This window comes from Amblyomma mixtum, chromosome 5, assembly GCF_055824585.1.
Source record: "Amblyomma mixtum isolate Tamu chromosome 5, ASM5582458v1, whole genome shotgun sequence".
NCBI lineage: Eukaryota > Metazoa > Arthropoda > Arachnida > Ixodida > Ixodidae > Amblyomma > Amblyomma mixtum.
Genome location: NC_143016.1, coordinates 190,794,277 through 190,812,480, shown reverse-complemented (window position 1 = coordinate 190,812,480; position 18,204 = coordinate 190,794,277). Strand labels below are relative to the sequence as shown.

General features: G+C 49.8%; 1 protein-coding gene across 13 annotated transcripts in view; it reads right to left on the bottom strand.

The window, feature by feature from the left end:
* LOC149345254 (uncharacterized) overlaps positions 1-18,204 on the bottom strand; it is a 179,693-nt gene that overhangs the window by 80,575 nt on the left and 80,914 nt on the right. For all 13 annotated transcript variants that reach the window (XR_016283260.1, XR_016283261.1, XM_089546514.1 and 10 more), the window contains 5 exons: positions 13,164-13,425; positions 7,283-7,431; positions 5,496-5,630; positions 4,848-4,999; positions 1,080-1,201 (listed from right to left, as the gene is read on the bottom strand). Coding sequence is in view for 11 of the 13 variants with exons in the window: in XM_089546514.1 (XP_089402640.1) it covers positions 1,080-1,201; positions 4,848-4,999; positions 5,496-5,630; positions 7,283-7,431; positions 13,164-13,425 (820 nt within the window). In the remaining 2 variants the exon portion in view is untranslated. The remainder of the gene's footprint in view (positions 1-1,079; positions 1,202-4,847; positions 5,000-5,495; positions 5,631-7,282; positions 7,432-13,163; positions 13,426-18,204) is intronic.

Here is an 18,204-nt window from a genome sequence, read left to right as displayed (position 1 = left end):
GTAACACACCGTGGCCCCACAGTGTCTTGGTGCGCTGCCAAGTTCCTGAGCAACCCATCGCAGCTGGCACGCTTTAAAGAACTGTTGAAACTGCCAAGCCAGCTGCCAAGAATTCCGATGGCGCTGCGTCTAGCCGATGCACACACCACTGCTTAGAAGAACGGGCGAAGGGCAACACTCTAAAAACAGCAGTGCGTGGTGCCGGAGACATCGTGCTGCTTCTGTAGGCCACTGGTCCCTTCTCCCTTGTCGTCCGACATGGCCTAATGGCTCTACCCGGTCTTCCTCTTTCCTGAAGTGCGATAGGCCCGAAACGAATCATTGGTCGCATGGGGGGCCAGCTGCCGCTGAACAGGAGGGCTGCAAGGCCCTTTTTTCCCTCAACTGGCCTCAGGAGCAGCTGTGTGCAGTTGGCGCCACTGTCACACTTGGGCGCTCAGTCACATATCCATCGTGCAGTTTTGAAGCGAAAAGCTTCACTAGGCTAGTCAACACCGGGTCTGGCATGTGCCGTGATCAATCTTAGCCACACCGGTGCATGCGCGAGTTCGCCGTGTGACGTCACTGGAGAGGTGCATGTGGTTGGTGGAGCCGCTGCCGAGCGCGGCTCCACCGGTCGACCCTCGCCGTCGTTCGTGCGCTCTGCACGTGTTTACCGAGTGAGCATCAGCGCGCGCTCGGCTTACTCGTATGACGCTACCTGCAGCCTCGTGTTTACCACAGTTACTACGCATGCGGCAGGAGGTCTATATAACACGCTTGCCTGCACCGTTATCGTGGTGCTCCCAGTGCATTGTGCACGAACTGCGACAGCCATGACGTCAAACAAAGCATAACTGCAGCTTTTGCTTGTGTATCCAGGCTTAACCAGAGCTAAGCCACTGCCTAATTTTTGTGTAGAAACTATATTTCACATGACAGCAATATAAACCGCAATTCGTTCCATCCGCTATAATCGGGCCTGACAGAAGGCACCACAACAAGTGGCGCCGGCACTGCTGGGGCAGAAACAGACGAGGTGATCGGAGGTGAGCGGCATAAACGTTCATGCATGCAATCGGGAGGAGGAGGAGGCATACGCTTGGCACTCCTCCGGACTGCCTGCTCAAGCTGCTGCTGCAGCCATGCAGAATGCTCGTCCGCGCGTCTCTGCCGCTCCTGCCAGCTTTGCTCCCGCTCAGCAAACCTCACGGCAACTTCCCTGCAATACACAGGACGGTTATTACCACCATGAGATGCAGCAAAGGCTGTTTGTACCAGTGAATGCAATACAGTTGGACACAGGAACACTGAACTCGAAGGGGATCGTGAAATTATTCTATACATCAATACAAAACAAATGGAAACCTTATTTTCGAGTTGCAGCACATCAAGAGAGAAGAGACGGTGAGCGCGATGGGCACACACTAGCTTATCTGTATCCTAGAAGCAAGACGTCTACTCCTGTTACCACTGCACTATAAATAAAATGAAGATGCACCTGGCTTGCACAATGCCTACAGTAGCAAAGCATGCTAGGCAAAGACCACCGCTACAGTACAGCAAGGTTGGCTTCACTGCAAGACAGTGATGTGGTGTGCAAAGTGAGTACAAGCGACCAAAAGTTACCCTCAAGAACGTTCACCTCGTTATGTCGGGTCCTAAGGTCCACGGGAAAAAAAGAAGACAGCGAATGCACAGCTATTCAAGACTTGCCAGAGCAAGGGCTTTCTGGCATAGACTGCACCCACAAATTGGTCATTTCCTGAGCGGTCCACCCTGTGACACAAGCAGAGTAGGTTTGGTTTGGTTTACGGGGCACCAAGGTGACTCGGGCTGTGAGGGGTGGAGCGCTCCAGATAATTTCAACCACCTGAGGGTCTTTCACGCGCACTGACACCGCACAGTGCGGGTCAGCTGCCGAGCCATAGCGGCTGCACAGGACTAGGGCTAGTTGAAAAGCTTCAGTACTGAAGTGGCTCGTCAAGGTCTTCTCTTCAATGCAGTGCAATTTTAACGGCCATTATTACCAATGGTCACGGGGTAGTACTAGTTTCTAGGTTTACATAGTTCCCAAATGTCAATTTCTACCTTTATTTGCTCTCCTTTGTTTAGGTACTGCTCCCACGGATGTTTTTGCTCTCTAGGTTCACTGAGTTTCAGATTGTTCAGATGCAACATGGTGCAACATGGCAGCATGCATCTCTACTGACGGCAATGGCTCTTCCGACTTCTATCCTGCAACCAAAATACTGTCCATAATTTTTTCTCCCCATTTTCCCTCAGATGTACTCACTTCAAGATCTGCAATAAAGTAAATTGCCCATCTGGGAAAGTTTTCTGCAAAACAAGTCGACCTTCCAAGGGTTAAAAGGCAAGTTCGGCTCAAAAGCATTTCAAGCAACCTAAACGGCAACATTCTCAGACAAGATGGGACGGGACTTACATGGTGTTAATTATTCGTGTTTAAAAGAAAATGCAAAATTTTCATATTAAGGCTTGAGAAACAGCAAGCAAAGAAGATGAGTGTGTCAGCACACCATCAGTGAAAAAGAGCATTTTAATGCAATAGCATTAAGGGCCCTGTGTCGCAGAAAAGCCGCTGTCGTCATCAACGGCGTTGGCCGTGAGCAAAAAATCCCTTCTTCCCTTGGCACGCATGTAGTGCCATCAGACGGTGCCCACTAAAACCTCCTCCTCTCAATGTGCGCCACTGCCCCAACAGATAGCGCGCGACCGCAGCGCCTCCTGCTCGTCTCGTTCGGGCGCAGTGGAGCCGTGCAGGGACAAAGGAATCACACAGTGAGCGGCGAACAATGCAGCGCACATCCAGGGCACATTCACCACGAAGTTTGCGGCTTGCAGCCCATCCGTTCGGTGCAGAAGCTATGCTGGCGTTCGTGGCATCGTGTTTGTTGAACGGTCTCCTAGAGACTCTGAGCAATTTGTCCAAAGGGCTAGACATCGTGCCGAACGGGTGGTGGCGTTCCGTGGACTCCCTGGAAGGCTGCGACACGCTGTCACGTTCCACTCTTAAAGGCGAAGCTTAAGCGTCCTCCAACTTTTTTCTCAGGCATTGGAACTTAACACAAAAACAAGGCAGTTTTTGCTTGTTTTTCACCGCCTCCTCATGTCTCACACTGTGCTTTCAGATTTTTTCGTTGTATCTACAAAAGTAGTGTTTCTTGTGCTGCTGCCAGATATAATGTGACACATCATTTTTCCCTACGCACGGATGGCGCTGAACTGTGTACAGTCAACGACCGACTTTTCGGACTCTCTAGGGACCGCGAAAATGACCGAAAAATCAAATTTCACCGAAAAAATCACTAACTTATCACAAATATGCCGGAGGAAGTGGCCAGTTGTATTGCACACATTCTAAAGCTACTCATGACTATATTTCGCCACGCGACATACCGCATGAACGCGTATAAGGGCCGCAATTTTTTTCCAGATTCGAGGGCCAATTTTCAGGGTGCGGCCCATACACGTCATGTGCGAAAAAAAAAATTTTTTTAAGTAAAAACACACCAACCAGGGAATGAGCGACATTTATTCTACGCTCAATCGTCACTCGCGCTCGCTCATCCCAAAAGAAGCCACGCAGCATGTCCGCTGTGAACGCGTAGCCGTTGTTCCGAAATTCCATCACATAGCAGCTCTTCTTCCAGTTCGGGAAACTCGCACAGCTTGCCTCGGAAAGCGCACTTTTTGCAGCCTGTGTTCTCTTTTGGTTGCACCATCATCGGACACACTTCTCGGTCACGTCGAATTTCCCGCCCGCCGCACGCTTACCGCGTTCGAGCTAACTCCCAGCCGTGTAGCTTAAGGTGCTTGCCTATCGCGCTAAAACTGTGAAGCTCAGCGGCAGCACGCGAAAGCCACAATCACAACTATTACGGCGAACGCGCTCACACGCCACAAAAGGCTGGAGCTGGCGATACTGATGCCGATGTGATTAGCGGAAAATCGCGGCGGAGAAAAAGTTGTTGATGATGATGATCACGGCTTCAGGCACCATCCATAGACAGCACTTGGAAGCTACTGTGCGCGCGCATAGCCTCCGCAAACGGCGCGGCGCCGGAGCAGATCGCAGCGCCGTTCGCAGAGGCCATGCGCGCCACGATCTGCTCCGGCGGCGAGCCAAAAGCGCTCTTCAATCGCGGAGGCCATGGCGCGCTCGTAGCCTCCGTGATCGTATTCGCGTTCTGTATTCGGGACGAAAGACTCGGCACAGATGAGTTCTGTGAACTCAGACTACGGTTCAAGTTCGTGCGGCGGAAGACATTCAAGAACAGTACGAATTCGAAAACAAGCGAGCGCAATGTGCTGACTCGCGCAGAATTTCAGCATCGCAAGTTAAGAGGCTCCCTTTAAGCTTCAATTTCGTTTTGTTTGATCACGTTTTCGATCTCTCCTGCAATTTGATTTAAAGAGGTTCCATTGTACACATTATATGGCGGCTTGGGTACTGGCGGCGAGGTCCGAAAAATCGAATGGTCAGTTGCGGTGCGTCCGAAATTTCAAGCGCTCTTACAAATTGGCTCTATGGGCCATGTCGCGGTGCCGCGAAAAAGTCCGAATAATCAAGCATGTCTGAAAAATCAGGTGTCCGAATTTTCGGTCGTCGACTGTATATGTATACACAGTGTTTTGCGGTGTCTCCCAGTTTTCCGCTGTTGGCTGTCACACTGTGTGAGTGCACACCCAGCTGCTATCTGTATGGGATCTGTAGGCCAGAGGTTGAAATGTGCGTATCTGGCAGGACGTTCCTGCTCTATATCAAGGAGGAGGTGTTTCGATGCCTCCTCTCAGAGCTGGTTTCTTCCCACATGGTGCTTTGTAGTGCAACCAGGGAACCTTACCGGAGGCAGCCGGCCTGTGGCTGCAGAGGAGAGCCCTGGCTGACCTGTGCCCGCAGGGACAGGAGCTGCTGGCGCAGGCTCAGCAGCTGGGCGTGGCATGCACACAGGCCCCGGCCCAGCAGCTTGCGCTCCTCCTCTCGGGCGGCCTGGGCCTGCAGGGTGCACCACTCAGCTCCCCCATCTCCACACATCCCAGGAGCAGTGCAACTAAGCCCAAACGGCAATCCACCAGTCAGCGCAGCTTCTTGTCACTGGCCATTCAATGTTGCCCCATAGAAATGATAGTATAAAAAGAAAAATGATAGGTGTAACGTTAAGAGATCAGAAGAGGGTAGAGTGGGTGAGGGAACAAACGCGGGTTAATGGCATCCTAGTTGAAATCAAGAGGAAGAAGTGGGCTTGGGCAGGGCATGTAATGCGAAGGCAAGATAACCACTGGTCCTTAAGAGTAGCGGAGTGGATACCAAGAAAAGGCAAGCGTAGCAGGGGACGGCAGAAAGTTAGGTGGGCGGATGAGATCAAGAAGTTTGCGGGGATACAGTGGCCGCAACTGGCAAAGGACAGGGTTAATTGGAGAGACATGGGAGAGGCCTTTGCCCGGCAGTGGGTGTAGTCAGGCTGATGATGATGATGATAGAAATCGTGTACCTGGCGGCCCAGTGCCTCAAGCTGCTTGGTCCTTTTTTGCACAGCCTCCGCCTCCGCGTGCAGACGTTCTCGGAGCTCTGTGCACGTCTCCGACTGCTGCCGCAGCTGTTCCGACAGCTGCTGCCGCAACTCGCCCTGCAACGCACAACGCACCATCTCAACCACGTCTTTCCTACGATGGACTGTGTACCGCATAAACTCAGCCAAGCGCTCAGAACGTGCTGCTGAAGGTGGACACCAAAGCAGCTACACGGAAAATACAGTGCAGAAACATGAGAGGACAAGAAGCTTTCAGTGTGGAACCAGAGCATGCATATAGACCAACAGCTTGCTTACAAACATAGGGGGCGCTCACAGAAGCCAGAGCTGACTGGGAGGTGTAATAGCCCCCACAGGAATACAAGCAACTTTCTGACTTCACACTGCACCACCTTGGTGCAGTTGACGTGCAGTGCCCTGCAGTGCAGTGACTACGCCCTGCAGTGGGCATAGTCAGGCTGATGATGATGAGGACGATGATGCATTAACCCGCATTTGCTCCCCCACCCACTCTGCCTGCTTCCGATCTCTTAACCTTACACCTATAATTTTTCTTCCGAAAAATGATTCCAATTTCAAAATTGACTTTCCTGTCAATTTTGCCTGTCAATAGCGCCTGTCAATAGCGCCTGTCCTGTCATTTTTCCTCCTTCTTTGTGTCGTCTTGTTGCGCTTTTATTCTTGCCAGCTATGAACCAACATGCCCCGGGGAGTGTTTTACTGACTTTCCAAGAACTAATTAATTACTTTGTCCCGTTAATTAATTTCCAATTTAATTTTAAAAATTTGGTGACTCAGTTATTCATTTATGCTGTCACGTAATTATTTAATCAACTATTCTATTAAATACCCCTGTAATGAATGACTGACAGTTCTTGTTGACACGCTTTGCCGACAAACTCTGATGACAGGTCCTGTGCATGCTACTCATGAGACAAGAAATGCATTCGCATTAAAATAAACCATATATAACGATACAATCATTGGCAAAGTATCAGATATATTAGTGAATTACTTTGCACATTCAATAATTTAATTGAATTCAAGTACTTAATTAGTACTTTGGTGTGCTCACTAGACGCTTTAGCAACAGGACCGAAGTCTCCGAAAGTGGTAGAACCAAAGTTCAAGCGAAAACACGTAAGAAACGGCAAAGGCATACAGAAACGAACATGCAGCAACATAATCAGCAGCAGTAAGAGAAACGCTTTTGTATTACTACACCTAAGTAGACTTAAGTGCACACATGGAATTTTTTACAAAGGGGCAGTGGGAGAATCAATAAATCTAAGAACTTTGATCATCGTAAGTGACATATCGTTATATTCTCATATCATTATAAGTGGATTACACTGCATACCGAGGAAAAATATTAAGACTGCTGTTAGATGTATCGCAGAGTACCTCCTGTTACAGCCTGCACCAATTCCGGAAAGCTTTCAGTGTGAATGAAGAGCTACCTACGCTTTTTACAATGAGCGCTTAATGCGGAGCACCACAAGGTGCTGGGTTTATTGCGAGCAAGGCTGCATTGAGAAAATGAGGCGATCAGTGCATGCATTCATCGTGCCTGTGCACTGCCCAAATCACCTAGAGCACTTCGCATGTTTCCAAGCATTGCACTCCACATTCAAGGAACCCAGGTCTAACATCACGGGCACAACCCACTTTCAACCCAGCAACTAAAACAGTGGAACAATCTGCTCTCCTCCCCACGGTGTGAACAAGAAGCAGTGCAATAAATACACCTGCTCCTGCAAGATGCGGCTGCAGGCAGCTTCATGCTCTGTGCGCAGACGCTGAAGCTCACGCCGGTGGTCGGTCTGCATTTGGGCCACCTGCCGGTCGTGCTGGGCCATGGCCTCCTGGCGGGCAGACCTCTCCTGGGACAGCTGGCCTGCGCACATACGAGGACATTTACTACAAGAAAGAGCATGCTCACAATTGACGTCAACAAATTTGGTGGTTCTCAATATCACTGCAGTTAGTCACAATGTATTAAGGTGGAAGCCTTTAATGCCTCATCGTTGTAAGCAGGAGTTGTCGACAGAAATGTCACGCTTTTCAGTTGGTCGAAATGGCCGTGACGTCACAGTGCGCGAATTTCAAACGCGGCCACTTGTACTTTGACTAATAACCATGCAACCGATTAAACGGATGGTATAGTGATGTTCCATGTAAGTGGGATTGAGTTTAGTTAATTAACCAATTAGCGTAATTAACCTTTCTAGTCAAACCAAACCAGATAAATAAAACCGAGTAGGAAATTAGTAGAGTTTGGGAATCGAACCAGGGTCTCCGGAGTGCGAGACGAGCATGCTAACCACTCCGCCATGCCAGCTCGACGGTTTGGAATGAACAAAGGCACATCTAATGAATACGGTGTCTTCGTTCACTCCCATCTTCCTCCCATCCCTTACAGCGAGATTCAGGTATCCACCGAGATATGCAAGACAGATACATTTCCTTTCGTCAAAAACCAATTTACCAATGAGCCAGGCGTAGAGCCCAAGGGGCGATGGCATTCTGTGGACTTTCTGGCAGCGTTGCAAGACGCTGTCGCGTTCCACTCTTAAAGGCAAAGCTTAACATCTTAACCACACAGTGACACAAGCAGCAACACCACGCTTAAGCCTTCCGCCTCATCGGACTTTAGGTCAACGAAGTGCCTCCCTGAATTTTTTGTGGAGCTGCCACTCAGGATCCCATGCACATTCAATAGAGACCCCAACAATACCCCAACAGGGCACCTTTCTTTGCCCAGTGCTCTTTCAATGGTCTGCTCAAGCTCCCTAAATTAGGAACTGTTCTTGATGTGCCTTTCGTTTATGCCATTGTGCATGTTTTTGTGCCCACATGCACCACAGTGCAGCTTTTTTTTCCCCTTCCTTTATCACAGCAGCATGGCTGAATGACTGAGAAGAAATAGTAGAACCATACAGGTTTGGAGCAAGTATTTTCTGTTCTACAGCCATTGACCAGCTGGGTTCTAAACCGCATGACATCAAAGCGGCTGTCGGCCAATTCCAAAGGCAGGAATATTGGAATTTAAAGAGGAGACAAAATGAGCCCCTGAGGCCGGTTTCTTTGTGAAGCAGTCAGTTTTAACATTTTTCTCCTCGCTTGTTTCTCTGCTTGTTATAAATAAGCTGTTAACCTGCTATGACCAGCCAACATCACCCAGGTGTAAACACATGATTCCTGCATGAGTCAGCATGTCATTAAAGGGAAGCATTCAGGAAAATATGACCATTAGGTCTGAGACAAGTCCTCGCCCTGCATAGTGTGGCGATGGAAGAGAAATTTGCTCTTAATGCACAAAGTTCTGCACATTTGGTGCTGTGGGAGAATGCCGGGGCCTAGTGAGCAGGTGCTGCGTTCAAACAACGAATGTGTCATGGGTGTGCGAACATTTAAACTAGCTTTCGAATAGTGTTTGCTATTGGATTCGTTATATACTACACTTTCACTATTCGAACCTCATAAACATTCACAGAGTACAAATTTCTGGTTCATTTAAACTCATGGCGGAACATTGTGACATTCTAAAACAGCAGTATCTCACTTGTCACACGAGCTAACTTGCTCCTTCCCAACAGAGTTGCCTACCGGCATCTGGCAAGAACCCACACATGGTAATGCCACGTGCCCGCAGGTTGGAAAAGAAGTGCAGAAACATGCAGTGCGTAGGTCGTAAGTCTTGCCCCGATCTACTCAACAGCTGGCTGTGAATCTGACTGGCAGCGATCTTCTCATTTTTGAGCACTGTGATAAGAGATGCGCGTACACACTGTTAGAGTATAGAATCCGCTATCTGAGGCCAATAAAAAACAGAAACATCGGGCTCAAGGCCAGCCTGTGCAGCCGCACCCCGTACAGTGAAGCACGCACTGAAGCACCAAACAGCATGGTTTTGTCTCTGCAAAAATAAAACCATGCCTGCCTGCCTAAGAAAAGGTTTCTCCTGCTGTATTATTATCATACCAGATCATCCTGCGTCAGCTCAGTACGTGAGAATGACAGCGCATGCACCCCTCTCTCCTTTGGCTACCATTTAAAAGCGCTGGCTGGTTACCAATAAACATCTTGCTATCCCAGCACCCTCGGATAACTGTGTCTCTTTGGGTGCTGCATCACAGCTATGCAGCCCTAAGCGCATAGCGTCTAAGCTGGCATCTCACCTAGTGTCCCGCAAAGGGTCTCGCAAGTAGCATATCGTCACGGCAACTTAGGACTGGTGACGAGGATGAGATTCTGTGTGCACCCAGACCTCGACTGAAGACCCGAAGGATGTCGTCGCGACCCTCTGTTTTCAACGAGATGGTGAGCACTTGGAGCACGCATCAAGTATGGCTTGAAGCCTATTTTGAAGGAAACGAGATAACGGATGCGAGCAAGCGCCGTGCTCTGTAGGTTTTGTCATTGAGCGACAGTGTCGCCCGCATCTCGCAAGGACACCAGCCGGAAGTTTCCATCAACTCCTTGAAGTCGTGAAATGCTTAGAAGAGCACTACAGCCTGGAGGCCAATGAAGTAGCGGCAAGCATTTCGTTCTTTATGCGGAGAAAGTGTCCGAGATTATGTCGCCAAGCTCTGGCGCCTCACTGAAAGCTGCAACTTTGGCACAACATTGGACTGCATGCTGCGGGACCACATCGTTTGCGGAATCTGGGAAGAAGAGACTCGCCGATGCTTACTGGCGTGTAAAAAGTTGACACGAGCAGAAGCTCAAGAATTCGCCCTGGCTGCAGAGAAAGCGAATGAAGACGCACATGGTATGGGGGAGACGGGCAGACCGAGCGGAAGCATCAACATCGTGCGGCAAGGCTGTCCCTGGAAGAAACGCTACGATTCACGAGCGTCGAGCCCTCCGTGAGACCGATGCAAGGGGGCTCATGGAACAGCTGCGTGCCGACATCGTAACCCCATCTGCCACCAATGCAGCAAAAGAGGGCACCTGGCCAGAGCTTGTAAGGCAGGCTGTTCTCGCTTCTCGGGAACGTATGCTGTCAAGGAGATGGAGTGCGAAAGTGAAGAAGAGATGTTGCACACGCTCGTCGCACACAATTCGGCAAACAAGAACACGGTGCAACCGATTGGGCACGTGTTGACATGGGAGGGTCGCAAGTTGTGCATGATTGTCGATACAGGGTCCCCAGTCAGCGTGATTCCCAAGAGTGTCTACAAAAAGCCCCGCAAATGGTGGCAGACTTTACAGAAAACCTCTCTTCGCCTTTCATGCTTCCTGGGGCCACTGCCAGATGTCAAGGTGGATATGGAAGTGCAGCTGGGTACAGCGATGGTGAGCAGTTCACTGGTTGTTGTGGATTGTCAAGGTTCTCTCCTTTACGGATGAAACACGATGGATGCATTTTGCATGGCAGGCATGTCGCTTTTGAAGGACAGAGTGTCTGCAAGCGTTAATGTTGTGCACGCCAGCACCATGTTAGAGGAAGTCCCAGACGGTTTTTCAGACCTCTTTGAAAAGAAGCTCGGGACCAATCGTGAAGCTATACATAAAGAAGGCACTCAACCTCGATTTTGCAAGGCTCGGACAGTGCCATACGCCATGCGAGCACTGGTATCTGCCAAGATAAATCGCCTGGTTGAAGACTGAGTGCTATCTCCGATCAACGTAGCAGAATGGGCAACACCAGTAGTGCCTGTGGCGAAGAAAAACAGAGAAATCTGGCTGTGCAGAGATTTCAAGCTCATGGTCAATCAAGCGACACAACTTGAGCAGTACCCCCTCCCAAAAATTGATGACATTTTTGCAGCTCTGTCCAGAGGTGAGGTGTTCAGCACTCTTGACTTGCATAACGCGTACAACCAGATTTCCCTGGACGAGGAAGCCAAAAAGTTGGCAATGCTGAATACACACCAAGGTCTTTATTGCTACTACTGCTTAGCCTTCGGCATTGCACCGGCCCCCACTCTGTTCCAACATCGCATGGAAGCTATTCTTCAGGGCCTACCAGGTGTAAAGGAATACCTGGACGACATCATAGTCACGGAAAAAGAGCACGAAATACCTCTTCCACAGAAGGTGTTTCAGCGGCTATGAGACAATGGTCTGAAGCTAAACCAGGCTGAGTGCCGATTCCATGAGAAAGAAGTGTCATTCTTGGGGCACCGAATCGATGGAAGAGGCCTTCACCTGCTCCAGGACAACTTGGAAGCTGTACTGGAGGCACCTATGCCTACATCAGTAAGCCAGCTGAAGTTGTTCTTAGGACTGGTTACGTATTACTCTAAATTTCTGCCGCACTTATCCTCTACACAGGCTCCACTGCATCACTTGCTGTGTAAAGGTGTCTCGTGGAATTGGAGGCCTGCTCTGGAAGCTGCATTTCGGGAAACTAAGCGCGCTTTGTGCAGCGCAAACTTCCTCGTTCATTACGATCCGCTGAAGCCCCTAGGACTTGAGTGTGACGTATCAGCAGTAGGACTGGGCACAGTTTTGTCGCATCACATCAACGGCATAGATCATCCCATTGCATTTCGCTCAAGAATGCTCATGAAAGTAGAGCGCAATTATTCGCAGCTATAGAAGGAAGCAGTGGTGTTAGTCTAAGAAATGCAACGGTGGAAACTACAGTAGATGTCGGAGCATCTTGGAGCGTTTTGACCTCCCTTGGACTACCATATCTAATAACGGCCCGCAGTTTACGAGCGCCGTGACATTGTGCTTCCTCCAGGAAAATGGTGTGCGTCACATAACAACCGCCCCATACTATCCACAATCAAACAGCGTGGCAGAACGCATGGTGCACATCGTGAAAGAGGGATTTAAAAAAAATCAGCAAGGAACTTTACTAAGTCAACTTTTATCACGACACAGGTCCACACCATCCCGGGGCTGGGGTTTCAACCATGAACTCGTCTTGAGTGCGTATTTTCAGAGAAGAACCGAGTGGCGAGTACTACCGCAAGCAGGGAGCCAACTTGCAAAGAGAAGCCTCTCACGCCAGGAACGCACCTGTGGTCTTGACAGTATAATCCCCCAAATGAAAGGTGGCTATCCGGAACGATCACCGAAGTACAGGGCCAACGCTTGGTCATGGTTGACACACCAACGGGAATGCAGCGGCGGCATGTGGATCAACTGCAACCACAGGGATCTCCGACAGCAATCGAGATTGGAAGTCGGCTATACACAGCTTGAGCCTGAGCAAGCCTCGGAGGCTGGTGTCTTTCTACCCTGCAAAACGCCATCTACACATGACCAAGAACCTCCAGCCCGTCAGTCCTCGAGTAGTGATGCAATGGCCAGCAACTCCGGGGAACCAATTCTACCCTAACGTTCTGGCCACACCCAGAAGCCTGCCGACAGGTTGTTGCTTTAGGTGGGAGGAAGTGCTGTATCGTTATCACGCCGGATCATCACATGTTGGCTTTGTCGGCTCGGTGCGTGTGCATGACAGCGCATGCACCCCTCTCTCTCTCTCACTCTCCTTCGGCTACCGTTTAAAAGTGCTGTCGGTTACCAATAAACGTCTTCCTATCCCAGCTCCCTCGGATGACTGTCTGTCTCTTCGAGTGCTGCACCTCGGCTATGTAGCACTAAGTGCACGGCGTCTTGGCCACGCGTCTCGCCAGTAGCATAGTGACTTAGCAGTTTCCAACTCACCTTGCAGGGCATCCATGTCGGCCTGCATGCAGCGGCATGCCTCTGCGTGCGCCTCTGCTCGCTCCCGGGTGCACTGCAGCTCTTCTTCCAGAGCCTGCCGCTCAGTGCGCGCCTGCCTCTGCGATTCCTCGTGGGTGGCTCTCTGCTGGGCCAGCAGCTGTGCCTGCTCCTGGGCATGGGCCTCCCGCTCCTGCCGCACCAGGGACAGCTGCTGCCGCAGCTGCTCCGCCTCCTGGGAGAGGGCCTCCGCACGGGACGTGGCCTGCAATCCCGTCTCAAGTGGCAGCTCATATGAGGGCCTCACTACATGCCACAAGGGAAGGACTTACCATGCACTGAAATCACATGGGCACTTGATCTCCACCCAAATACAGTCGCCGACCGATTTTTGAGACTGGGCGGGACTCGAAAAATGGTTGAAATAATCGAACAGTCCGAAAAATCCGTGAACTTAAAAAAATGAACTTTTCTGCAAAAAACCAGCTTTCAAAATAGCGAAAATCGCCGCTCCCCATGTTCCGCCTGCAAGCGATAATATTAGACTCTATCTAAGTCATAGCCATGCTTTCTTCATCTCCGCACCCTATCACATCCAGATAGTGCGACGCGGCCACAGTCATGTCGCGAATGAATGCACTCATTGCACGAAGCAAGAACAGTCAGTTTGCATGGGGCAGTGAGGCTCGCGAAGACCGAGAGGTAACCCACGGGAAGACGTGAGCGGAAGCAAGTGCCTCTGAATGCAGTTACCCCCCCCCCCCCCCCGCCCTCTACCGCGTTTGTTGCCCCGCACCATGGCGTTCAAGCCGCGGCAGATGCTGCAGCTGTCCCACTGTACCGTTTTCAATATGATCGTGCGCTCTTTGTAGGCCATATCGATGGCAGTAAATAGCCAAGACTATCCAAGCCAGTCCGATTTGCGCCTGCCAAGCTGAAAATCCAAGATGGCGCCTCTCACGGTGGCGGGGAACGGGTTGGTTATGACAGCGATGCCTGCTTGTGTCTATATTATGCCAAAATAACGAACTTTCAGTTGAAAAATGATCTCCACAATAATGCTGGCATCTATTTCAGTCCGAAAATTAGAACTTTTAGACTCCACAATGTCCGAAATAGCGGTCATGAAAATATACACGTTTCTATGAGGTGCGCGACAGTTCCTCAGCGAAGTCCGAAATACCGCACTAGTCCGAATTATTGGAGTCCAAAAAATCGGTTGGCTACTGTACAGCCACTGTGACTGGGATTTGAGCCTGCAACCTAGCGCTACCAAGAGCAACACAGAACCAGGGTTTCTTTCTCTGGGGGTTTGCGGACCGTGCGCTCCATGCAGCAGCATCCCATTCTAGCCTATGGTTAGTATAGCAACAATCCTCCTCGGCACTAACTCCAAGGATTTTACTGAAACTTTTACGTTGCAATCTCCGTAGTCTTCTGATTCTTAGTGCCAAATTTCGCAGTCAAGCAGCATTTTCTTTCAGCAAAAATTAATTTAAAATTTTTAGATTTCGTAACCACAACTAGGGCAATTTTTACAAGCAACCTTGCACATGCTACATTTCCCTCTGCACGCCCCTTAATACTCGCTGTGCATTTGGTCAAGGACAAAGTTTCGAGCTTGTTTCAATGCGAAAGCATTACTAGTCCCATCGCGAGAAAAGCCAGCAGCGTGTGTGTGTGCATACTCGCAGATGGGACAGAAATTCCCAGCGATGGCAAGGGTGATGTCAGCAAGCAGCCGTATAGGATGGACAGCAAGCCAAGCACTGCCATTTCAGACAATCGCGTACATGTTCACTCGTCTATACAGGGTCTGTTCTGAAAGTAGTAGGACTGGTTTTTCCCTGGGCGAACGGCGGACGAGAGGCGGTCTGCGTGTGCAGGATCGTTGAAGGGGGATATTGGGAATGCTGGGAAAAATCGCCAGTTGGCTTTCGACCATTGAAGAGAGCAGGTCGCTTGTACTGTGAACCCCTGTCGAAACATCTCGTCACGCAGAATCATGGAGCGTTTACTGGATCAGCGATATGCGATCAAATTTCGTGTAAATCTTGGTAAACGGGCAAAGAGACTCCCGATATGATTAAGGAGGCCTACGTTGAAGCTGCCATGCGTAGATCAGGTGTTTTTTGAGTGGCAGAAGCTGTTCCGAGAAGGTAGGGGAAGAGTGGAAGACGACGACCGCTCCGGACGCCCTTCGACCAGCAAGACCAAGGAAAATGTGTAGCGAGTGAAACATTTACGAGAACAGCGATTGTAGGATGAGTATCAGAATGATTGCTGATGACTTGAGCATTCCTCAAACCCAAGTTTTTGAGATCGTGACAGAAAACTTAGCCATGAGGAAAGTGTGCGCGAAGTTGGTGCCAGGAGCAAAAGGAGGAGCAAAAGGCCAACCGGAAGGCGATCTGCCAGGATCTTCTTCATCATGTGAATGAGTACCCCAATTTTTTGCCCAGCACAAGGCAGCAACGCTGCCTCAGCCCCCCTACAGCCCCGGCTTGGCCCCGCCAGACTTTTTTCTATTCCCGAAAATAAAATCGACGCTCAAGGGGAAACATCCCGGATCGGTAGAGACGGTTCAACAGGCCGTGACGAGGGAGCTACACAGCATTCCGGTCAAGGCGTTCCTGGAGGCGTACAAAAACTGGAAAACTCATTAGCAATAGCGTTCTGGTGCGGAAGGGTGATACTTTGAAAAATTCTAATCGTTTTTACTACTCTCATGAATAAATTTTATTAAAAAAAATGAGTCCTACTACTTTCAGAACAGACCCTCTATGTACCCCCAACGGCTGACCTCAATGTGCCGTCAGTTTCACTGACTACATTAGTACCAAAACCGTGAGCAACTGTTCCAGGTTGTGCCTACTGCGTCATGCAAGTGTGTCGTCAACCAGGCAGCAGTCAGCAATTCTCGTGACACCACCTTCCAAAGCAGCCAAAAAAGCAGTAAAGAATGCAAAGCTTTTGGTGCATTTCAACCTGAACAAGCCCCCTCGTTTAGAATGTGATACGTCAGCAGTGGGTGTGGGAGCCATGTTGCCGCATCAAGTATGCAGTGTTATTTACCTCATAAGATTCAGATTGCGAACGCTAACAAAGGCCGAGAAGAATTATTCCCAGTTCGAGAAGGAGGTGCTGGCTCTCATGTTCTGCATAACCCAGTTTACAGGCTACCTGTATGGAAACCACTTGGAGCTGGACCACAAACCATTGACGGAACTGTTCAGCCTGGACAATGCAATTCCGCCGATGACCGCTGAGTGCGTTCAGCATTGGGCCCTGCTGTTGGGAGGATATCGGTACAGCCTGGCGTGTGCAGAAGACAATAAGGATGAAGTGCGTGTTCTGGTGCTGGGCCGCTCGCCCCTTTGATGTTCGGCTCTTCGGCTGTCTCTCCGTGTACATATCTTCAGTCCTCTTTTGTAAATGTATTTCTTCTCGTTACATTACTGGTGGAGGTGCGGCTTCCACTAGCACCAACACACAGCTCTGCAGCGGACTTCACTTCCCAAGATCTACTGCCATGTCAAACGACGGGGACGCTGCAGCGGCATCCACCACCCTTATTGTCGTCATTTCGCACCCACGATATCCCGATACATTTTCAGGCACAGACGCCGTTGATGTAGAGGACTGACTCAACATGTATGAGCGTGTGAGCAGACATAACAGGTGGGACCCTACTTGAATGCTTGCAAATGTCATATTCTACCTGAAGGGCACAGATCGTATGCGGTTTTATACTCATAAAAATGAACTTACAAGCTGGGATGTCTGCAAGCAGAAGCTTTGCGACTTGTTTGGGAAGCCGGTAGCCAACTCGCTGTAAAGAACTCACTGGCCATGCCCAAACCCCAATAGAGTCATACGTTTCCTCCATTCAAGACATCTTTGCTCTGAGCATCAAAGTTGATGCCCACATGTCTGAAGCCGATGAGGTTGGGCATGTCCTCAAAGGCATCACCGATGATGCTTTCAACCTCCTCATCATCCAGTCTCACCACCTGACCATCTGACATGCGTGGTCAGTCGGAAACTCGAGGCCATAACACCAGCTATCTTCAAATTACCCCCACCCGAGGGCACCCCAGCCATATCCTTCCTATAGACTGCTGTCCGTTTGCTAACATGAGCCTCCAGTCTGTCTGCTCACAGACTCATCTTGATGTCCATCACGCTCCAAGCATATATCAGCCAGCCCACCTTTCTAGCACACCCCGCAGTTACAGCCTGGATGAATGGCGAACACCTGACGACAGGCCAATCTGTTTCAACTGCTACGGTGTTGGCCACATCTCAAGATACTGCCGGAACTCTTGGTTGTCCTCCTGCCACAGCACGGCAATTGCTACTGATTTCTGTCGTTTCTCCCAATCCGGCCCCAAATGCATGCCTTAATGACCTTTTCGTTGGCCTCCACGTTTCTGCCCCATAGATCAGTGCCGGTAAGATATAGCTGTTGAAGACCTTTCTCTCGAGGAATATTGGCAAACTGCCATTTATGATCTGAGAGAACCTGCCACATGCTCTCCACCCAATTCTTATTCTTCTAGTTATTTCCCTCTCATGATCCCGATCAGCCGTCACTGCCTGCCCTAAATAGACATAGTCTCTTACTACTTCCAGCACCTCGCCATCAATTGCGAACTGCTGTTCCCTTGCTAGACTGTTGAATATTACTTTGGTTTCCTGCATGTTAATTTTTAGCCCTACCATTCTGCTGCCCGTCTAACTAACTGATCATGCTTTGCAGTTCATGTCCTGAGTGACTTGATCGCAGTAATCGCAGGTTACTCAGGTATACTTCATTAACTCTTATCCCCAACTCTGTAATGACTGTATTTCGAGAAAGAATCAATGATGAGCAGGTAGATGTACTTTTCAAAAACTTTGCTGCTATGCCATCGGTATGTGCTGAAATCTTCTGTCTTTCCCTCAACCGTGACACACCAACAGAATCAATGCTTATCGGGTCCATGGGAAGGAAGTACAGGGATCAGCGTAAAAGGCTGGCATTGAGGATGAAAAACAGGAG